The sequence below is a fragment of the Echinococcus granulosus genome (assembly GCF_000524195.1).
Source record: "Echinococcus granulosus chromosome Unknown EG_S00006, whole genome shotgun sequence".
In the NCBI taxonomy this organism is placed as follows: domain Eukaryota; kingdom Metazoa; phylum Platyhelminthes; class Cestoda; order Cyclophyllidea; family Taeniidae; genus Echinococcus; species Echinococcus granulosus.
This window is the reverse complement of record NW_020170386.1, coordinates 1,193,241-1,217,135: the sequence shown is the minus strand read 5'-3', so window position 1 is coordinate 1,217,135 and position 23,895 is coordinate 1,193,241. Positions and strand designations below refer to the sequence as shown.

Here is a 23,895-nt window from a genome sequence, read left to right as displayed (position 1 = left end):
GTTTCCCATGATTTAAGCGATAAAACACCTTCCTTCTTCCTACCCAACCGCACCTGCTCGCTCTCACGCGCTGGAAAAGGCTCGAAGTATCAATTTCATCACTGAGCTCTTGCCTTTGTGAGCCAATGTTGAAAAAAACCATTGCATTAATAACAATTTCACCTGTTTGAAGCCTATAATTTTGAAGATGATCACGTGAGTTAAAGCATTCTATTCGCAAATCACTTTGCACAACTGCATTTCGGGATTGGACTTTTAAAATTGTACATGCGTCATTTGGTTATCACTAAGTACAGTTAATGAAATTTGTAAAACTATCTTAGATAAAGTTTAAAATACTAACTTTAATTCATTCCCATATCCTTAACAGTCAGAATTAACTGCATTAATGTACATGTGCCCACCCACCCCATCATGATGCAGATAAAGAAGCATTTCACTACTTTTTCAAACGTACTTGTTATGTAATACCGATGAGTAAAGTAAATTGGTTACTGGTGAGGTTTGACGACGTTCGTATGATCACATTCAGCCTGGTTTTTTCTCTGTGACGCTAAAATTGGCCCAAGATGTAAGGCCACTTACGTAGAATTGCAATATTTCTGAATTTCAAATATGCTCATGCAGTTTAATCACTTGCAAAGCTCATGCTGTTTTGGCATATTAATAATCATGGTCTATAAACTATAAAAATGAAGTAATGTAGATTAAGCTAGCCAGATTTTAATCTTGATCTTCCAGCTGTCAGACCCTTTTCCGACATCACCGTTCCAAAATTGAAAGAATGTACCTTGGGTGAAAAGATCTGTAACGCAGATATACGGTGGCACATTAGTCCGCCATTGCTATCATCCACGATCTACAAAAACATTTTTTCTTAATGTTCGCTGTTAGCTGAAATAAAAGTGGAGTTAGGCATTTGTTTTGCTTGAATATTGGCCCTAACCGAGCAACCATTGATTAGGCGAAGAGTACAACAATCCACAGAAAATCCTAACTTTTTTACTAGTGTTATTTTCCAAGATGTTAACGTATTTTCCAATGTAAAGCTAAACTAATTTATTAATGAAAATTGGAGAAATTAAATCATGTGTCAAATAAATGTGTAATTCGTCACGTACTTAGGCGCCCCACCATTAAAACACTTGTATTTGAGCCTTTAGTTAGCACTACAGCAACAAAAAACTCTGCAAGCTCCTTGAGAACCAGTGCACGTTTACGACGCCGAACCGCTAATTGTGGCGTCAAGAGAATTCCTTCAACTCTTCAGAACGTCAAATAATTGCCGAGCCTTGTACGCTTTGGCAAAAACATCAGGCTTCTTGTAAAATGAGTTTTTCTGCCTTACTGATTGGATTGCCGGATGAAACATAAAGCACTAATGTAAGAACCTCAAAATCGTATCCAGTCATTTTCGAATTTCGCTTTCCAGCCTTGGCTGGATACCCCCTCCTCTCTTCACCCGTCATCGCCACCACCAAAGACAGGGCTCTCTGTGCCCACGTCATGTGCAGATGACGCGGTCTCTCATTATCACATCAACCCGGCGTTCTCTCATGGTCGCACTCCTTCCACGCACTCTATCCTCCGCCCTCCCGCCCCCTCTGCCCTCATTGCCACCACCTCATTCCCGTCTTTCTCAATGGGACCTTACACATACGCACCGACGATGTGAATGCGCCACAGCTTGTAGAGCAAGACAGGCAACTCTCAGAACGCAATTTGTAAGACCTTGAAAACAAACTGAAACGTCCAATAATTAAAAGATTACATCAACTTCTACGCAAGACAGTGTCAATTTCGCAGTTGGTAAAAATACCTAACAAAAGGCAACTAATTTATAAAAGCTCAGAGTTCCAAATCAGAGAATGCACTAGTCCTGCGACAATATATCTGCTGGACGTTGATTCAAATTCATTACATTTATAACATTGAAATCACAATCTATTCAAAATATGCTTTTAGTTTCCCTAATGAACTGGTGCTCATTTGCATGAGCTTGGATCCTGTCGAATTCCCAACCAAAGTAATCTGTAAACAAAGACTTCTTTGCCGACGTTCTTATTATCGTACGATTAACCGGGAGAGCCCGACATGCGTGTACGCCAATGGAGAACCCCGGACACTCAGGGCGGCTCCAGTCTTGTGTACTTATCGTGCATGATTAGTCTTAGTTTTATGGAGATTACTAGCACACGTAAAGTAAATCTACATGTAAAATCAGCTAATCAGGAGGGCATGATCTGGAGTGCAACGTTCTAGAATATCCGAGGATTAGGCAGGAAAGTGGACAAATCTAAATAATTGAAACAGGAGATATCTTGGAGCTGTAGGCGCCCTTGGCGGCTTCATGCATCAACATGTGTGCAGCTCCCCTTCACAATGAGTTAAGAAAGTGTCGCCCCCCCCGTCTTGCGAAACTTCCAAACTATTTGCATTAACTTAGAGGTCACTTAATAAACATTTCGCCAAAGACATTTAAGAGAACTCTTCGTAAATTAATTTATTTTCAATTTCGTAGCCTTCTAAACTCAAACAGAAGTCGATACTATTGATCTCCTTCCGTAAGTTTTAATTTCACTGGCATAGTCTGAAGCTCATTAACTTTTGACTTCCAATTTTCCTGGCTTTGGGAACATGATACACATGCAAATTTCAATGTCAGATATCAGAAATGACCATCCAAATGCAATTATCCTGTTATAAACTGAAGAACAGAATAGAAACAGCCGTGAAATAAAATATCGCCTAATGACCCACAGGCCTATTTGACATAATTTTGATTTATGAAAGACCTCCTTGTAATACCCGTCGATGAGTGACGACTAGGTGAATGCTCCTCCATATGAACATTCTATAAAAGAGCCAATTTATAAATACATGGACTTAAGAACATGCTAATACCTACTTCCTACGATTAGCCCCTTTTTTCGATTCCATATGACAACAAAAATGCTGCATTGCATGCCTCCAAATCCTGTATCACTACTTATTTAGGTAACTTCGATATCGATAAGCTGGTTCTTACAACCTCTAATTCCGCAATATTACTCAGAACACACAAGGTAATGAAAAAATAGCGTCACGCAAAACTTTATCCGCATAAGCTAGTTAAATTACTAGTAAATGCTCGTCTGACAGATATCCAGTGCTTCATCTTCCGGCACAAAGAAAATATGCAAGTTCTACCATCAGTACAGGTAATTACTCATGCCAAAGCGATGGGAATGAATTTTTTCCGTACTCCTGGATTTGCGCTGACACTATTAATTTCACTTAAGCTTATGTTAACTAAAATTCGCTAATCAAGTAATAAACGCTAAGTATGGATAGGTTCGAGTAACGCTGGCGCCATCATCTGGTTGTTGGGAGTCATGGAGACCTTGGTCTTATGTGCATACCCCTGCTCGCCTCTGCGCCAACCGGATTAGGAGGCGGGGTGGTAGCGCCAAATGTCGACATCTCGTCCGTTCTCGCTTTAAGTAACCACCCATTTCTCCCTCCCTCACTCACCCTCTAATTAGGCCACTTAGCGAATCCCACTGGTACTCCCACCAACCCTTCCACCAATTCAGCCCTGATAATTAAGCTACGGGTGCGGTACAAGGCCCAGGTAGTGGTGGCATTTAAGTAAAGGTAAGTGTCAAAACTTACTAAACGGCACTTTAGAATATCTCCTAAGATATTTACTTCCCTCTGCTGAGGGTTGGCCTGTCAAAACATACTTAAAAAACAAAACTATTCAAGCTTCGCCATAAAATGAAGCTCTTTTCGAAAGATTGGGATGGAATCTTGCAGGATCAAATTCCTGTTTTGGGACTCAATAATTATTGCGCAACGGTTCTTTCACAGGAATATTATGAGTCATTTTCTATAAATGAGTGATAAGCCTTAATAAATTGAGCAGGATTTTTTCTTTTAGAAGGAGAATGTTGTGGACTCTCTTTAGTTTTGCAGATCAATTACTTGGCATACAAATTAGGTCCCATTAGCATGGTCCCACTACAATCCACTTCGAGGACTGAAGAATAAAACTTCAAAGAATAGCAACTTATCCGTGAGGTTTCTTCATTATCGTCATTCTATTACAAGCCTCCACAAATTAAAGCATTCGGTTATGCATGTGATGTTCGTTTTAGCTTTCGTAAACTCCCCCTAGCCGTACCTATATTTAGGTGATATCTTGCTGTGGTCTAAAATGTATCCCAAAATGGATAAAACGGTACACACCATGAAAGCTTAAAAACTGGACTAAAAGTAAATCTTCTGTTTCTACACTTTACTAATGTTGAGCTGCTAACTTTATAGTGACTAGTGGAAACTGTTAAAATGAACCCCACTGAGTCCAAAGAAGAAAGGGATCATTTTTTATTTTTATGCAAAATCTTAAAATGTGAGAAAGATGTTTTAGATGGTTCCACAGAGTGTTATGGAACTGTGGAATCTGGGAGATCGAGTGGAAGGAATGTTTTAATTGCATGAAGATGGAAGATATTCAAAATGCAGTAAAGGGCTACAAAGCCAATCTGGTGAAGCCCACAGCCAGGATTATACAAATTAATCCAGTGAAAGTTAACGCAATTTGAGATCACAAAGTTCCAATTTTAAATTTCTTAATCTTGGCCAACTGTTTAAAGTTATAGACTTCGAACGAAATGTACATGGGTACTTAAAAGTGGGGTAATTAACTGACCGAAGGCCTCATGGTCAAAATCAGGCATTTAAAAATAGTCAAGTCTTGGTTATAACATTCCAGTCTTAACGGAAAGGTTTGCAATGGAGCACAGTGAAATTCCATCATTTAATGTCCAAGTTTTTCAAAAAAATTTTCGCTTCTTAAGCAAAGGCGAGAATACTTTTCCACTCTTTTGATTCGTGTTATTTAGTCGGCTATGCTCCTTGAACCCTGCTTGCTTAAAGTGAATGGCTTCCTCTGGTAATGGTATCATTTTTACTGCAATTCTTGTTCACTTTAAGGGATAATTAAGCAAGTTTGCAACTCTCCCTAATTGCTTTGATCATTGTTTTATCAAAGGAAGAATTCATGAGGGTGTTACAGGCGTTCTTCGTGAGCTTTAAGTACCTATTCCTTTTACAATTGCACTTTACTCGATTAATCTCAGGAGCCTCAATTCCTCTTTGTAAATCACTTCCAGAACTTCGAGGCTGAAGTGACATTTTAGATTATGAGTTACGGTAGGTAAATTCTTATGCAAATTTTCGAACTCATAAACAGCACAGCGGATAAGCAATTAAAGTCGGCACTACCAGCTTCTGTCCCGTTTCACATCATGTCACAACGAAACACTTTGATCTTTAATATCGTTTTAGATGTGTTACCGGACCTCGTGAGCATGGGAGAGTCTAAAAGCCATCGCAAAACCCTTCAAAAATAAAAACAATTTCCTTGTCCGGAGTCGGGAATCTAGATGTAGTGAAAATAGCTGTTTTGCCGACATCGCTGACTCACGCGCTATTTGAGGACAAGGCATGCTCATTGTTGAGTGTGGATCGGCCCGAATGTGGCAAAACCAAAGCACGTTTACACCTGGATAGTGGAACAAGCCCACTTATGGTGGTGGCCGTGACATAAAACTGCACAAGAGTAGCACGAATCCAGGATCATCATGAGGCCTATGTTCCAGGCTGATCCCATTAATGGCAAAGCCATTTAGGCTTAGCAAAATGGAGTGTGAATTTCAGCATTGCAGTGAATTCCTACATTATGCACATTTCCCTGTCATGTGTGATAGATCCGATAGTGACCGAGGCAGGGTTTCCATTGTATTAGTGACGAATATGAAATATGACAAAGACAATACAGGTCACATTCCGAATTATCGGTTCAATGAAAAAAAAACAGTGAAAAAGCCTGCTTGTGCTTTGAATGAAAAACTAAATTACAATTTGCGCAAAAAATATCTCGTACTTTAAACTCACATCTGTGTTCAGCAATTCTTTGAAAACTCCAATGCATCTTCAAAATTACTAAGTGGGAATAGTTGTAATTTGATGCCCAACACCATTTAATGATTGTTCTTTTCATCCCGATATCCTTCAACTGCCTTTCCAAAATTTCATGTTATAAGGGACGTTTTCATTGCCTATTCCCAGAACCACCACGATGCATATCGTTTAAAGCCCCTGCGCAGTTTAAAAGCTTTGTGTTAAGAATCCCATAATGCAAGTTATTCAGAAGTAGCGTTGAAATATAGTGCTAAGTGAAACACTTTGAATCCAAACAAATTGAGTTATTTAGTTATACCCGAAGGTTTTATTATGCCATTTGGGTCGCACTCAAATACATGTCTTTAAACGTCATAACTCCTACATGCAATACGTCAGTTTGTTTAATTCTGCCCTGGTAAAGGAGCCATGTAAGTGCTCCACCATAGTGCTTTCGCTAAGTGGGCTGGCCTTCGAGCCACGCCAGTAGGCCCAAGCCCTACTGATGCTGAATATATGTATTCTACTCGAGTATAACAAATTCCTTCGTCTTGAGGGAGGCCTTGGGACTTCACAGTACAAACTCAACCCGTTTATTAAAAAATTTGGCTATATGCATCTTTGGGAGAAATAGTCTTTACAATAAACGAAAATGTCCCAAAGTCAGTGAGTAATCGAGGGCCTTAAGGTGCAACAATACTCTGCTCGGAGCGCAAGGTGATAGTTTGAAGAGGGTGTAAAGCAGCGCACACACCCTTAACCATTCCTCACCATTTATGCAAATGTGATTTTTCAATATAATTGAGATGGTAAATATATACGGCTTTGGCAACTTAATAAAGCACAAATATGGGAATACAGATAAGAAGGCTGTCTACTGCCACAGCACAAGACGGTCTACTATTCCGCAAGCCTAAGCAAGTGCTACGTAGAGGTAATAAGCTATCGAATCTGCGCAAAGCGTCTAACTGTAATACTTATGTTGTTTTAAGGTGCCTTTCAGGGAGGAGGCAATCAAGAAATTTGAATCTTGTAACCGGATCGTCCTCTCCCTTACCTAGTGACTGCGGCTCCCCTCCCTCTTGAATATTGTATTTTCCCTATCCATCTTGTCACCTTTAATAAAGATGTCCAAAGCAAATCAACTGGGCTTGTCTAGGAACGCTAGGAATCGGGAAGCGGAGACCGAGGAGCCTCGCTCTACATAACGCTACACTGAAGTCGATTTTGTCGATAGGGCAGCCACGCCCTTACATGAAAATTGCAGGCGTTCCAAATATATTTAAAGAGGTTTATCTCCTTTATGCCGTTTCCATGAAACAAGTAAGCAAGGTATTAAAATTGCCTTTTTTTTAAAAATGGGTCCTTCTAAAATGGATTCAAAATATCCCTAAAAAGTGAATCAATTCAGCTGCAAGCCAGCTTTCTTAAAAAAGTCCAATTAACGAATAACTAATGAATTAGAGGTGCTAAATTAATCGCGCTAACAAGATAAAGAAAACAAGCTCGCTTTATGTGCTTATTTTAAACGACTAGCCGGTGACGCGCTCGCTTTTGCTTCAGCGTGTTTTGTTCGATGGCTGAGCAGGTTCTTCCTTGTCTTCGTTATTTTCCTTTGTAGATTGAACGTGCTTATCAGAAGCAGAAACTACTAGGTAAGAAGGGGTCACGTTATTACAAATCCATCGGCCTGGGCTACAAAACCCCGAAAGAGGCTATCTTTGGCACCTACATCGATAAGAAATGTCCCTTTACGAGTGACGTCACAATTCGCGGTCGTATTCTTACTGGAACCGTTCGCAAGATGAAGATGAACCGTACTATTGTAATTCGTCGTGATTACATGAAGTACGTCAAGAAATACAAGCGTTTTGAGAAGCGACATAAGAATATGTCCGTTCATATGTCCCCATGCTTCCGCGATGTCCAAGTGGGTGATACGGTCACTTGCGGTGAATGCAGGCCACTTAGCAAGACTGTGAGCTACAACGTTATCAAAGTGTCGAAGGCAAGCGGCTACAAGTCGAAGAAGGGGTTCAATAAGTTCTGAGTTGGCTTGTGTCAATAAATCGCGTTCTTCGTATTGTTACTCTTCTTTGGAACCACCGGTTGAGACCTTGTTTATTTTTTAGACATTTGCGTTTTGTACCAATGTCCACAGTTTAGTGACCGTTTTTATGTTTTCAATCGTAACGAATGGCGCTCGATTCAGTTTATCTGTTCCAAAGTAAGCTGATCAAGGTTGGAGACATTTGTATTTACTCGATGCATACTCGGCGGCATAGCGTGCTGGTACCTTTGCTTCAGATTTGGTCAAATTATGGTGCTATTGGTTGTTGGCTGGTTTTGCTTGTTCCTGTTTGTGGGTTGCCCCGTTTCGGATAGTCGCTGGGCTCGTCCGGCGTGATTTGTGTCGGCTGAGCTTGGTCTGGGTTAGGCTCTTGAGCAAATTGCTTACAGTTTGCTGATCTAGTTGCCGTTAGCCGATTGTAATAGTCCCCTGGCAGTCCTGAGGAGCGGTGTTTGGTGACGCTGTGGGTGGTTGTCTCAGTTCTTCAAAACAGTCAGATTTTTATAGACTTCGGATAGCAATGTCGAGCCAGTCATAGCGATTGTAACGTTCAGGTGGCCGGCGGTGGTGGGACTTCGACTCAGTTTGCGAGCTGCGCTTCGAGGACGTGACGTCGCCTCTCTTGGCTGGTAAATGGACGGGGGCTAGCAGGCGGCGCATCACCGGCATCATCATCCGGCTCAGGTTCTCTATGCGGCCGTTCGGACTCTGGACGGTTCTAACGCTTTACCGCAATGGTGGCATGGAAAGGCTGCCTCCAGCCGGGTCCCGGCTTGATAAATAGGGCAACGATGGGGCTGGAATTGTGCGAAGAGAAGCGGGCGCTTAGATGTTAAAATTCTCGCATTGAAACGGCCGGAGTCCCTGATGCCACATGCGTCCCGCAGGGTTCCGGCCCCGATGTCATGGCTTCCCAGGCTACCAACTCAGCTGGAGTCACCCGCATCTAAGGTTCCTCAAGCAAAATCAATAGGGGAAGGCTTCAGCCTTCATCACGCTCCTCCCTGTGGCAAAAACGCCGATCAGCCGCCCGGGTACGTTGACTTATGAGGCAAAACTGACGCAAGAACCACTGCCCAAAGTGAATTTTGGGTGGGGCCTCCTTATCAAATTATTGAACAGCCCCAAGCACCCCAATCAGGGTAATAACCCCAGCAGATCTTTGTATTGAACCACCACTAAACTCGATCTCTGGCCGTACCCTTGAGGACAAAGCAGCCATGGTGCTAGATATCAGCGCACTCCTCTGATGAACTCGCGGCCCTCCCCTCACAGCCATTACATGACCCTACTTTGGATACACAAGAACTTACGCCTAATTTTTAAAGAATCTATTCACATTTAACATTAACAAAGAGTAGTCTATTAGTGTTAAAATAGATGTGAAAGGAAGGGCCGCATTAGATTAGCTGAGCGAGAAATTACGGCAGCTCTCCAGCATCAACTGGTCGATTAATCTCCCCCCACTGTCATTGTTGTCAATGTTCACGCAGCAGGAGGCGCCGCTATCGAGTGAGGTAGCGGCGGCCGTGGGTTCAAACAGGCGGTGGTGGGCAGTGGTGGTGGCGGCCGTGGCGCCGGCGGGGAGACGCATTCCGAAGCCGGCAGAGACGGTGGCGTTATGGCTCGAGAGTGGGCAGTAGCGAATGGTGTGTGCGTAGTCCCCCGTAGCCGAGCACAGTGGGCAGACAAATCGACGCAGTACTGGGCAGATGACACGACCTGCCCTGTCCTTCACCTGTCATGGAGGAAAGAATTAATACGCCTGGCAGGATACTCACGGACGCCCCGCCTTACTGGTCGCACTCTGCGGCGGCTTGCTATCCTACCGCAAAAATGCCACGAGTGCTATAAGCTGTAGCAAAGAGGGTCTGCGCCATCACACTTCCATATAGACTAAGTGGCAAAGTACAGAGCCTCCGCATACGGTAAGGCTGATTGATTAAACCCTTTTCATTGCATAACCAAGATTGCGTGGCAACCCTCCCAGAATCATACCTTGTGGCTGGTATACATCTCAAAAGTCTCGTTGTTGTTCCGGCAGAAGACACAAAGATCCATGTTTGCCTCGCTAAGATGACGGATTAGGGGAACTAACTGGCCGAGAAAATTGGTCAGGCGATATAGTAGAGGATTATCCATGGGAATCCCCTGTTCATAGTAGGTTTTTATCCTGCAAGAAAATAAGACGTCCATCAAGGCAAGGGGCGACCGCTGCACCAGCGTGCAGCACCCAAGGGCTTAGAAGCGTTGCACCCGACAAAACTTCCCATTTTGAAAAATGGGTGCTCCTCTTCCTACCTAAAGTTACTCGGGTGTTACTGACCTCCCCAGCAAACTTAGTCGAAAGAAAATGAAGAAAGACACGGAGCAGACAATGCACTATCAACTTGCCGTCCACGATACAAGCTTTACAGCAATAACGCTGCCCTAGGGAGAGTTCAAATTGTGACAACTTGAGGGAGGCGTTGGGCTTCGTAACGCATTCTCTACACTCTTTGAGGGGTGAGCTGACAAGCATGGAGGCCCCGGCTACAAGGAAGCATCGTTCCCTCGCCGCCTCCTTTCGAGTCGCACTTGGTCACGGCGACTGAAACTGGGCGATTGCGCCAGGCATAGTGAGCAAAAATCACTAGATTAATGTCGGCATATCAACTTCACGCCCCTCTCCCCCCGGGTCCCAAAATGAGTCAGCCGACAAGCTCACGGAGGACAGCAGCCTGGATAGCCAGAAGATGCCCCGCCAACGTGCTCAGCCGCACTAGAAACTCCAATGGGCGTACAGACCCACTTAACTAACGCACAGTGGTTGCTGCTACCACGGAAAAAAAGGCTTTATGTTAAACCAACTTAAGGTAGGAGCCTAATCTTGCATTGGGCGCAAACTCATAAAAGGATTGCCACCGAGTGCAAACAGTAGACGGACCTTGCCCAATAAAACGGCCATCACGTGCTAGTCAACACCTTTTGACATGGATAGGGACCCGCACCTACTTGACAATCAAAGTGGCACCAGATGATGTGGAGGAAATTGAGCAAACAGATAACCCAGACCTAAGAAGCTACATGATCCTATGGTTCGTTACTTTACGCACTCGCCCCGCCCTTTGGTGTCACCCCCAGAATTAAAGACCAGAATTCTATACGTCCCTCCGGGGATTGGACCGCTTGGCCTTGTGATCTACCATACACTTTGTACCTTCGCGCTCATCTGCAACGGAAACCCAACAGCCCATATCCATAGGCACCCACCGCCGTCAGGTGAAGGCATGCCCCTCGGCTTTTGCGAACTTGTGGGCCGACACACAGTGCACCTCAAAGCTAACCAAACAACCCCTCTCAGTTGCTTTCTCCAGCCCCGACAATGGCTGAGATAGCCCCGAAAACCTATGTAAGTCGGAACACTTTTTCAGCATCGATTAAATGCCAGCACGGTAGAGACGACAGTCTAGACGGATCACATGTCCGTCCGGAGACGAGGGGAGTAATAAAACCGAAGCGAGGGCAGAGCAGTATTATCCTGCACCGGAACCTTGTAGGGATCCGCTGCCTCGAACTTGAACGAAAACGAAGCTTGATTTAGGCGAGCCGAACGAACTTCTAAAAGCCAGTATTCCTCTGACAGCGACCGCGGTTGCACAACTCAGGTGCCAACCGAGAGGGTAAACTCCCAAACCCGGGGTGTTTTGCCCGACCGGAGTTAAGGTCAGGATTTCGGAGGAACTAAAACACGCAATTGCCTTGACTCGCCATCTGTCCCCCAGTCATCATTGGGGGAACACAGCATATGCCACCTTTTTTAAGTAGTGCGTCTACATTTCCGAAACTAATGATGTTCAAAAATAGTACGCGATCAGCAAACGTGCATCCACAGCGCAATGGGCTCCGTGACAGGCTTCTGCCGAGCAATCTGCAATTCGCATCGCTAGCAGACACAGTGGTTTACTGAAATTCAGCACGCTAGGGATAAAAGCCAACTGCAGCAAACCCACCACCACCCCCTATCTTGCTGATACAACCCAAGCGACTAACTGAAGAAAAACCTCCAACTTTATAAAAAAACAGTAACGTTTTGTCGCTCAAATAGTGATAAACAAAACGACGAAGCCCTCGGAGCGGTAGCACAAACTCAGGTAACTAAGGCTCATATATCAGGAGACTTCGAACGGAACTGCGAATCAAGATTGCTATGCCACACCCATCGACACCCCGAACACGCCAATCTCAAAGTGGTGGAAGGGCCCGAGACAGGTAACCGAGCTTCGACCCTCGTTGACTAGCAGTCCAAGCGTCTACCTTTTCCTGAATAGCAATACAAATCCATGCTACTGGTCGGTTGCAGCCCTCTGAATATGTTCAAACTTCAGGTTGAACTTTATGGTCTGAGGATGTGAGCTAGCCTGCGGATACGATTGTTTGGGGTAATGCTACCCAGACTATAGAAGGCACAGTTTCCAAAATTCTCGGGTAAAAACGCGGAAGCGAACCGTGAGAACGTCCGCGATTACAGATAAACTGATGGAATGCCGGATATCGGTCACTATTCAGCTACCCCAGAAGGGCCGCTTAACTTGATTATCAACTATATGATGCGATTAAACACTCATCCCTGAGGGTCCAAAACACTGAAGAATGTGAAGGTCCGCTGCCCACACGACCGTCAAAGCGGTAAATGGAGAAGCAACATGGACAAGGACAGAGCAAGTCAACGTATTCGAAGTTAATGCGTTACGACATGTGACGCTGAGACTAAGCTAACCTTTCCACTACACAGAATACCAGAAAAAAAAACTCACAGATCACGCCAGCGATTAATTTGTTCCACCGCAAGAGTGTAGCGTTCGCCGTGACCCGGATTTTCTAAAAGAAGTGAAAAACATTGCCACTACATGAGTCGAATAAGGCCGTTTTGACCGTGGACCTAAGTGGACCATAGCTCAGCTTCTTGCACTGACTAAGCATCATCATATGTGCACATATAAATCGTCAGACTACCACCTGTCTCCTGGCTTGAAGGCAGAGTTGCTCTTACGAACGTCTGACTGGGTTGTTCTGCAAGCTTGACACGAGTTGTTTTGCATGAAGCAGATGATTACAGATGGAAAGTGTTACCACAGACCTACTTACGCTGAGAAAAAGTGTTACCCAGGAGCCACAGAGGTTGAGATGCCTGATTGGTATTAGGGCTCACCGACCGGGAAGGCGAGAAAGCGTCCCACAAGAGAGAACCGGCAGGCATAGCTCCGCCGACGAATGAGGATCTACCCTGGGTCTCCGCTTTAACCCGGGTACAATTAGCCAATAAAGAAGCGTCTCCATATGGTGCAATCGCGAGCCCATGCTTGTGCACGCGGAGTGGACACACACGTACGCACCGCAGCCGCCCTTATCGACCAATGAATAAGCAAATCGATGGAAGGGTGCAGGAGACTCTTGAGTCCTTGCGCCTACCGCCGCACTGCGGACTAGCCTAGGCTCCCTGCATTCAACTGGAGCCGTCATGGCACTGTTCCTTTTCATTTGCAATTGTTATTTTGCTTCAAAACACATATTAAATGACAAAAGTAAGCTGTAACAATAGTTAGTGCTAGAGCCCTCGTTTCGTCCGGTGGTTTTAGTATATTCGAACACTTCTAACAATTTCGGCGGCTAACGGTGTCGGACAATTTATTGGGGATTCTTTATTTCGCCTACCTCGTTTCGTTTCGCAACATCCTTATATCCTAAACAATGCAGCTCTGCCGTAGAAGTCGACGTCGATGGGGTTCGCTGTTGGTTACATATGCATTTGATTTCCTACTGCGTTACTGTATTAGCGGAACATGGGATGCACAGCTAGGTGAGAGACGTGTTCAGCCGTTATTCGATAGGACAGGAGGAGTCATGGAGCCCGTCAGACCACTAGATAGCTGGGAAACTAAAGAGTTGAATTGGACAGCTTTTCACAGCAGTAGGTAGCTTGAATTCAGTCATACGAAATTGAGGTTATTTGTTCAAGGGAGAGTAAAGTTCCACCTCGTAAACTCCCGCGCGAGGCTAGTACCGGTACTGATGTACACAAGCTCGTTACGGATTTGGGACCGGTTTGTGCCTAACAGTGGCAAAAAGAAATGTGAGATTGAGTAAGAATTATTTCATACAGATAAGTTACTGGTTCCTATTTAATTTGGAAGGTGGTTTTCGAACCTTCCGATCAGCAGTGGCTCCTGGGTGTTGTTTTGCCATTTTTTTTTTTAGGTTTGAAGGATAATTTAGGCACTGAGTTGAGAGGGCACATTTCCGACAACGGTGTCCACGGTTTGACTCTCCACGCACGGCCCATCGCTTCGCCCGCTCGCATCACCGTCTGGCTCCCCCGCCCTCATAATCGCCCCTCCAGCCATTACCTCCGTTGCTTGGCCCACTGCAAAACCACTCATTTCAGCGAGGAGGTACATTAGCGACTCAGGTGGTGGTTGCTAAAAAAATAAGTGCACATCGTGTCGGCCCACCTACTCTGCGTGAAAAATCAAGGTCTTGTCACGTGAATAATCGAGCCTGTCCTCGCACTTTGTGATTGACTGCCACAGTAATTTTTTTCTATTCAAATTAGTCTAAACGCGATATTAACGAATAGTGGATAAAAAGTTCTTGCATAAACGCAGTAACACCGGGCAAGATAAGAGCTCAGACAAAGCGCATTCCCTCGACATCGATTTTAACGTACATTTACATGCACGGGATATCCAGTATCTGTGGCTTTTACTCCCGTCCTAGTAGCCTTACCGCAGTGGCTAGTGTACCAGCCCAAGGTTAGTAATAATAGTTAGTCCTGCATATACTTTGAGGGAGGCTGGAAAAACTACAAAACGGCATTAATGATAGCCATTTTGATTTCCACAGTTAAGTTGAAAATGCTCGAAATCTAGTTAAGTAAGTGCTTTATTAGAGGTCCATCAGCCATCACGACATTACACACACATTATAAAGCAGGTAATGACCTTAAGTGATAAAATGACAATGGGTAAAAAGACTGTAAGATCGGGTTCCTAGCACTTCAGGCCTGTGCGAGGATCCGCTCAGCCAATCCGGAGAAAAGTAGGGAATTGGCTTAAATCAGCCGGTCGTTTGTAGAACTGCAAAGCACTCGAAATGAGTTAATCAGCTATTTCTAAAATAGGTGCATTTTCCTAATAACTTAGGACTTTATTTGTATTTAGAATCAGATATCGAAAAAACAAGCTGCTATATGCAGCATCGTGAAATTATACTGGTCGTAATATCTGGGGGAATCGTATTGTACCGCAACACCTCTTCTGCCAAATAACATAAGCTTTGTTATTACAGTAACTCTTGACTTTAAATGCAGACACTGGATTCCAAACTTTTGATTCCTCTAACGGAATTTGTTTGTATTTGTGTCTGCAAGCGTAACTTTTTTGTACTGAACTGATTATCCAATAAGTGTGGAGCAATTCTAGTTAGCTTGCATAAGCATGCACAGGAGGGCTTTTCCATTTTTTGGGATAAAGCAAAATCGTTCACGTTATGCAACATGCTCCGCACGCATTTGGGTACAAAAATATCTGCAGCTGATTTCTTTAGCCTGAGTTAGATGATAAGATGCGCTTGAATATTGAAAATAGGTGGGGTGATTTTGTTAGTCGTCGAAAAGCGACACCCACAAGAACAGGAAAAGCCGTAAGGAATCTACCTGATTTAAATTTGCATAGAACATGACTTTATATATATTGTCGATGTTCCCTTATCCGTCTGGAAGGTTGCATATGGGCCATCTCCGTGTATATACTGTCGCTGATGTTCTTGTTAGGTATTATCAATTACTTGGGAGTGAAGTTATATTTCCGATGGGGTGGGATGCTTTTGGTCTTCCTGCGGAGAATGCGGCGATTGATCGCGGTGTTTTGCCTGATGAATGGACTCGCAAGTGTGTGGCAATTAAATTAATGCTGAGTGTTCCTCTACTTAGTGAGTTTAAGCGCTCTTATTTTTTTAAAGGAACATCCAGAATATGCGCAAACAACTTAGGGATGACATGAAATTATCGTTTGATTGGACGCGTGAAATCGCCACCTGCAACCCAAACTATTATAGATGGACTCAGTGGCTATTTATTAAGCTTTTCGAAGCTGGACTGGCGTATAAGCGATTAGCCGAAGTAAACTGGGACCCCGTTGACAAAACGGTTCTTGCAAACGAACTTGTTGATGCTGAAGGGAGATCTTGGCGTTCTGGGGCGCTAGTAGAGAAACGAGCAATGCGCCAATGGTTCTTTAGAACACTGGCGTACTCGGAGGCAAGTCGGCGTGATGCATAGTCGTTTTATAGCATCTCTCTTTTAAGAAAAGTAGTCTTTATATTGGTAACCTAGCTAGCATGGTTATTTTTCTTATGTATGTTGCATTTACATATGCTGTGGATGAGCTATTTGAACCCAAGTGGGAACTACTAGCACATTATTTTCTAGTCACTGAAAGATGGCCTTGGAGAGATTAGGGGTCAACAGTGGCGTGATGTCATCCAAATGCAAGAGGGTTGGATCGGTCCAAACGATGGCTTTGTTGTGGAATTTGATCTAGTCTTTCATTCCACTGACAAGGAGCACCAAGGCGAACGTCTGGCTGTTTTCACCAAACAGCCTGGCCTTGCGGCTGCCGGAGCTATCAGCTTTGTCGCCGTGGGACCCCAGAGCATATTTTGGAATGAACGGTTCCGATTTGTAAGCTTTTAGTAGTTTGTAAAAGGCGTCTTTACAACAAATCAAACATTGCGAGTCATTTGGTCGGTTATTCTCCTTGTTTTGATGTTTGATATGTTTGTGTTTTACAATTGATTACTTACGCTTTTTCTATAAGTGGTGATATGCTTACATTATAGCCCCAAAACATATGTGAAGTTAATGGCTCTCGAAAGCTGGTTGTCACGAGTTCATGCTCATCCCTGGGCAAACTCTCTGTGCAACCTGCCGCATCGCGCCATCCTTGGCCCGAGAGGCTCAACATTAGCGTTAAACACCTCCTCACAGGCACCTACATCCCACTTGTATACGATCCAGAGCTGCATTCCAGCGTCGAGTACGAAACGGTGATCGAGTTAGGTGCGTTTTAACTTCCTGAATGAATAAGTTCAGTTAATAAGTTTGGTTGCATATTATACTTTGAGGCAACTGAAGCTGTTGGGGAGAGTTTGCAGAGCCTTGTGACTGCTTTAGGCACACCCGATATCTGTGACCGCCATAGGGAGTTGAGCCGCTTCCTTGATCTTCCACCACCTGAATGCCAAATTGATCTCACTTCCCCTGCGGAAACCGACAATGAGTTACGAATCAGGATCAAACGGAGCCCTCTACCGGAGGTGAGTGGCAATATTTCTAGTGCTTTTTCCTGGTTGTTGAAGTCAACTGCAATGCCACAATATCGTAAAAAGCTAGGGATTTTCGAAGCACTAAAGTCAGTTCTTTTATTCAGCAACTTTGAGATCCAAATCAGGTTTTTATGATTTGATTACCCGTCCACTTTTAGGCAATTGAATTACCTCCACTCACTTTCTCACTGACAAGAAATTAAGTTAAGTGTTGCAAATGCAGGCGGTTATTTTTTTCCTTGTACTTCCGCAATCCACCTTTAAGATTAATTAGCCTCTTGTTTTGTGGATGGAGTAAGGGCACGTTTGATTGTGGTTGTAGTTTAATGGACTCAATTTGAGGGAGGCGACTGCCCTGGCCGTAAGCAAGTTAAAGGTGAGGTTTTATTAGCCCATTTGTACCTTACGAAACGAATCGGTTAATTAAACTGTGCTTCTTATGTATCGCAGGGCTCCGAATACAGGCTTTATCGCTGTAGTCGGTATCGAAAAGATTGGTCGGTATCAAGGCAGCGGTATTGGGCCACGCCAATTCCTCTTATATCCTGTCCGAACTGCGGGGTGAGTTAACAATTTCGGTCGTCTTTCCTAGCCTTGCGCATCCATTGCGTAACCTCGAAAAAGTGTACTAGACCATATTTATAAAAAATAAAATTGAATAACTTCAGTCAAGTGTTTATTGGTGCTCACAGTGATGTCTCTACAGGCCCAATTTTAATGTTCACAAGTAGGACTCCTTAAATAGTAGGGATTAAATCATTCCATTATTTTGAGAAAACTCTAATCCCGTGGATCTAAACCTTTCTTTAAAGACAGATTTTGTTGGTAATATCTCAAAAGAGGGTTTGACATGTTATAAAACCCCATGTATATGTGAGCATGGACCCCTTCGAGTTTCCAACTGGATTAATCAAAGATGAAACCTTCAAAGCAGACCTTTATTACCGCCAAAATGAGTATATCAGCGTTGTGGCGTACATGCTCGTACCCGCCAGGTGCTGTGATGGAGTACGCGCAAGACACGGGTCTTGATCTTACAGTAAAGAGCACATTTGAGGTCTGTCGCCGTGTCATATTGACCAATCAGGGAAAAGTGAACGAGAATATTTGGGATTTGGGGAGGAAAAAGGGGACTTTTGGAGTATCGGAAAAGGAACGCATTTTTGGGCTTTTAGACTTTCTCAGCATGCTGCTCCCCAAGACTGGGCATTCTTCCACGCCACTCAGTCGATTGCAGAAAATTCCCCAACCGTTTAATTTTCACAGAGAAGCAGTTGGTGAATTATACGAGTATTTTCTAAAACTGCATATGACAACAACTTCATTATACCAAGATACGTTATGCCTGTCGTTTGTTGTAAAAAAATTCGATTATTAGCTGGCTGAATGCTCCCAAAATGTTGTTACAGCTATTTATTTGAATTAAGGTGATGCTTGTTGGTGCGGCTACTCACACCTAACGTACGCAAATTTTTATGTAATGGTATGATTTCCCTTGGGCTCTTTAATTTGTGGTTCTATCCCGCCTTGCCTGATTCGATTTGGTGGTGCTACACAGTCAGTGACAGCTAGGAGGCTTAATCGGTAAGGTAAAGCTCTCACGTATGTCCTGCCAAACAGTACTGTGTATCGGTGCTGCCTGACTGAATTGATATATAATGGAATCATTTTTTCCATCAAGCTTTGTTAATTTGCATTAATCCCATGTTCCTTTCTCCCTCTTGTCTCTCTCGCAGACGAATACGAACATTTGTTGCTGTCTGACAGCCATGCGGTTGTTCAGTGAGCCGAAATATCACTGCTTAACAACTCTTAACTGTATCACGTTAAAACATTATCCGTGTAAGTACATATTTACATATGGATTCGCGGGTCAGAGAAGGAATTTTTAACAAGAAGGTATAATAAAGGATTTGTGATTTCTAACTAGTCACTTTGCGGCCTGAATATTTCCGATCTTCGTGTTATGCACCCACTAGTCTCTTGTCTCGGTGATTGCATGACCTACAGCCATACTCAATCTGGGGTTGTATTTCGGACGCATCACATGCGACAACTCGAGAAGCGTCCTCGAAGCAAACCAGCGTTTCTGATTGATTGCTAAACAGCACTGAGTTTCCTTTTAGTAGAAGTTTCCTCTGAGCTCGCTTGCAATCTAAAACAGTCTCAAAACTGCGGCAGTTTACAACTTTCAAAGCACTAGTTTCTTTTCAGATGGTTCCCGTGCCGGAGGAGGACCTACCAGTCGAATTGCCTCCTCTAAAAGTGCCCCTGAAACGCGGTGATGCCCCTCTAAAGGAGAACACTGAATGGCGTCATACTACTTGCCCACGGTAGACTTTTATTTAGAATGACAATGGCCGACCACCTGAATAGCATTCTCCACGTACTTCACATGGCATCGTCGTGCTTTTAGTGATTGTAGATACTCTATGAGGGAACTGTAATTTATGCATTAAATGGTAGTTAGAATGTCCTGCCTGGAAGTTTAGCTCAAACACAAAATCGGCTAGTAGTGATGTTTTCAGTTATCTCAGTGGGGCAAATTGTCTGTTGATTTGTATACTAACTTCTTCACTTTTATAACAAGCTCTGTATGCAGAATAATTGATTAAAAAAATATTTTACAGTTTAGTGACTACTGAACTCTCACTACAAAGATAGCGTTTTGAAACAATTCCTCATGGTGCACGTTGAAAGGCAGGATTTTTAGCTCAAATGACACAAACCGACTAAGCGTAGACTAGAGACTAGTACAGGTAGGGACGTGTTTTGCCAGAGTCCATGAAAAACTCATATGGGAATAGTGGTTTTGGTTGTCCGGCGCAGACGCAAAATTTGCCTTGGTAACAATTTAGAAATTCGTAATCCATTATGATGCAATTTCGATCCAGGTTAATGTGATAAGGCTATCTGAATGTAACTCTCCACCAATTGTTTTGCCTGTGCGCACATTGTTTTTTAGTCTCAGTGGCAAAAATGGATCAAATATAAAAAGAGCCGTGTTTTTTTACGTTGATAAACTGTTCGAAGACTTTAAAAGTACATGGATTTTTTAGAATTTCACCTCATTTGGGGTATGAACTGTTGGTAAAACACCTCCAACGCCCTGGTTACAAACTGACCGTCTCAAACGACTAATAATAAAAGGATGGCGTTAGGTTTTATTTTATTGGATTTCAGTTGTGGAAGTCCAGCCGAGCGTGAGGTCGACACGTTGGACACTTTCGTCGATTCCTCCTGGTATTATCTTCGTTTCCTCGACCCAACGAACTCTAAGGAGATCTGCTCGCGCGACAACGCGCACAAGCACATTCCTGTGGATATATACATTGGTGGCATCGAACACGGTCAGTCTGGAGCATGTACAGTCTCAGCGTGCAACCCATAGTGGTGTCCAACTCTAACCACTATTGCTCCCTTTAGCCATTCGTCACCTCTTCTACGCGCGCTTTATTGCTCACTTCCTGCATCGCGAGCTTGGCCTGTTGCCTTGTCGGGAGCCGTTTCGACGCTTCCTCCCCGTCGGTCTGGTGATGGGGAGGACTTTCAGGAGTTCAATCACGGGGCAGTACTTCCCTGCGCAGGATATAGACAAAGACAGCAGTGGTAAGCAACCCTATCCGCCGTAGAAGTTGTAGTCTAGAAGGTCATCTGATTGATAACATCTTTTTACTGTCTTCTGTGTTATAAATGTTACCCCGAGTCCACATATAAAGTGCTTATTTTTATTGTTAAGATAGGGAGTGAAAAATGGCTACTACCGATAGGACAACCAAGTAAAACCGTTTGATTTTGTGGTCGTTGGTGATGTTGATTGTTCTACTCTTAAGAATATTGCCTTTTAGCGCTCATTATTTTGTAAAATTACTTAAAAGTGGGTTCAATTCTCGTTCTCGATTGTTAAACTTTTGCACACTGATCGCATCATTTTTTGGGAACATAATTGATTATCTGGCCTCAAGTATACTTGTAAATGCTTTCAGCAATCCAACACTTCTTAAAATTCCTATTCCCAGTCGGAATTGTATTCAGTTGGATGAAACAGCTTTTACGCTAAAGTGGGGTACAAGTGGTAAGCAAACAGCTTCATAGTTTATCCTCCTTAAAAGATAGAACGCAATTATCTTTTTTTCTTTTATTCCAACATTGTTTTAAATGGATATGTGACATGTACAATGGACAGCTTAGTTTAATTGAAACGTTTTTTTATTGTAGTTAGTCGGTCATTCACCCGTCTTACCTTTTTTTCATTGTGAAGGATATCAGACGTGCCGCCCTATTTTACCAGGGCTAATGAGTGTCACGATTGATTGAGAAAAAAAGGGTAATTTATTTATCTCCAAGGCGTTCTCATCTCAGTGCTGTTCTGATGATTTTTTTAGTCGTTAATGCATTGCAATAGCTCCGTGCAAAGTTGATATGGAAATATGATGTTCGAACTGTTTTTGATCCAGCATTCGAGACTTGACGACTAGAATCAGCGTTCAGTAATTACACCTTCATAACCCCAGTTTTTATCATCTATGCTCCTATGTCTAAATGTTTTTGTTGAGTTTTGACTGGCAAGCATAAAACTTTTCTATTTCCTCTGGTTTTATGATCTTTTTTCAAATGTACCCCTTGTACCTGCGTGTGCAACTTCATTAGCGTAGAAAAAGGTTTTATCGTTGGAATTAAGCTTATTTTGGAAGCAAGTCTTAGCTGAAACATAAATCTACTTGTCTTAGTATCTTTATTTGGCTTGAATTATCGTTTTATTTTCAAGATCTTCATTGCTGTAGATAGTTTTACTGAGGCCAAATTCATGAAAAGTAAACATTAGTATTTGTACTGCTAACAGCTGAGGGTGAACCGGTCACTGCTTTTGCGATGGCCTAGTGCAAGGGAAACGCTATGCCTCACTTTAATGACTTTGTCTATCCTACCTTCGGATGTTGGGTAACAAAGTGAATTGCATTCAGGAAACAATTACCGATGCTTCGCTGAAAGAACCATAAGCCAAAAGGAGTGCTTTATTGTTTCCTCAAATTAGTCATAGTGAAATACTGTAAAGCATTTACAAGGCAGAATCAAAAACCGGGATTTGGATAACTAGAAGTGATACTATGTGTGGATCATAGATTCACCAAAATCGTGACCTTGATGAGTCGCCTAGCAAGTTAGAAAGTTGTAGGTTATTTGAGCTCACCATTCTAAAGTGAGGATTTCCAAACTGTTTGATCCCTTGACACTGTAAAACTTCAAAGTGGCATAATACTCTACCGACTTTTATGGGTTAAAAGAGATGTTATCAGTCCTCCCTTTTCGGGAGTTACATCTGTTTATCTGAATCGCAAATGATTTCAGACATTTTAAAAAGCTCAAAATCACCCTCTAAGTACCTATAATGATCTATTTTTTGATAACGGACTATTTTTTATTCAAAATAATCATTTTAAAAGTGCACATTACCAGTCGGCAGCGCAAGTTAGCCACTAACTTCAAAGCACCGCACTCATTGACTGCAGTCTATATTTCATGCGAGATATCATCGGCTTTGCCGCCATCCACAAATATACATACACCCTCAATCACTTGTTCCTCTCATGGACAATTCCATCCAGTTAGATTTCTCTTGGATCTTACTGTTGCACATCCCAACCTGCTTCAGGTCGCTAACTACGCTTCACTTTTCATTCCGTGATAAGCTCGTTATGGTTATTCCTAAGATCCTTCTTTCATCTAGCTGAATTCCAGTTTAGCTAGATTTGTTTTTACAAAACTTGGCGCTTTACCGCGGATACTATCACACACTATCTTCACGTTTAAATGGTGAGCAAGTGGAAATTGTGGTCATAACTAGCCATTTCGTGCATATTTTAGTTCCAATAGAACTGCATATAGATTCATTAATTGGTGGACTAAATCGCTTGGTTCAGTCGTGTATTTGTCGCCGATTCTGTTTTCCCTCCGTAACAAGCCTCGTTTACTACGTAGAGGGAGTTAAAGAAAATGAAATGAGGGCTAGAGAGGGAAAAAAACATTTCCTTGCTCTATTTTTAGTTAAGATGCAAAAAATGCGTGACCGGTAATGAACTACACCGAAATCCACATTTGAGGCGGCTTGACTGAATCGGGACTGCCCTTTGAAACGTAAGTCGCTGATAATATTTCAGTCCGTTTTGCGCTATAAAATCGTATTAGTAGCAGGAAACGTAAACATGGAACGGGACTAGTACGTTTCATCGAATGCCTGTTTTTGTCTGGTTTATTTGGGTGCCTACTCGTGCTTGTTCACGTATTATGGTCACGTTGAATTTAGCACTTATATTACACCCCCATAAATTATGTTTTCCTTACAATTTTGAGTACACTGGTATATTGTTTCGATGCGATTACCCAAATTTATCCTTTGCATTCTGGCTGTTGTTCGGATTTTATCAACCCTTCATACCCGTGTCTCCAAGTATGAGCACACTTATAGCGGCTGTTTCTCTCTCTACGCCGCAGGTAATGCTCGCGCCAAGGCAACA

General features: G+C 43.1%; 3 protein-coding genes across 3 annotated transcripts; 2 read left to right on the top strand and 1 right to left on the bottom strand. All coding sequences in view use genetic code 11, as the record gives it.

The window, feature by feature from the left end:
• Positions 1-7,522: 7,522 nt before the first annotated feature.
• Positions 7,523-7,996, top strand: EGR_01636 (40S ribosomal protein S11; the record flags this gene model as incomplete). Its single annotated transcript, XM_024490885.1, has 2 exons — positions 7,523-7,534; positions 7,568-7,996. 2 exons carry the CDS (start codon positions 7,523-7,525, stop codon positions 7,994-7,996), a joined length of 441 nt encoding a protein of 146 aa, XP_024354750.1.
• Positions 7,997-9,422: 1,426 nt separating this feature from the next.
• Positions 9,423-14,454, bottom strand: EGR_01635 (Nanos; the record flags this gene model as incomplete). The annotated part of the gene is made up of 6 exons (XM_024490884.1): positions 9,423-9,755; positions 10,016-10,190; positions 10,725-10,832; positions 12,814-12,877; positions 13,145-13,294; positions 14,277-14,454. 6 exons carry the CDS (start codon positions 14,452-14,454, stop codon positions 9,423-9,425), a joined length of 1,008 nt encoding a protein of 335 aa, XP_024354749.1.
• Positions 14,455-15,864: 1,410 nt separating this feature from the next.
• On the top strand, positions 15,865-21,012 carry EGR_01634 (Leucyl-tRNA synthetase; the record flags this gene model as incomplete). The annotated part of the gene is made up of 10 exons (XM_024490883.1): positions 15,865-15,944; positions 16,016-16,259; positions 16,485-16,736; positions 16,895-17,114; positions 17,229-17,371; positions 17,860-17,941; positions 18,376-18,437; positions 19,595-19,713; positions 20,564-20,730; positions 20,807-21,012. 10 exons carry the CDS (start codon positions 15,865-15,867, stop codon positions 21,010-21,012), a joined length of 1,575 nt encoding a protein of 524 aa, XP_024354748.1.
• Positions 21,013-23,895: the final 2,883 nt, after the last annotated feature.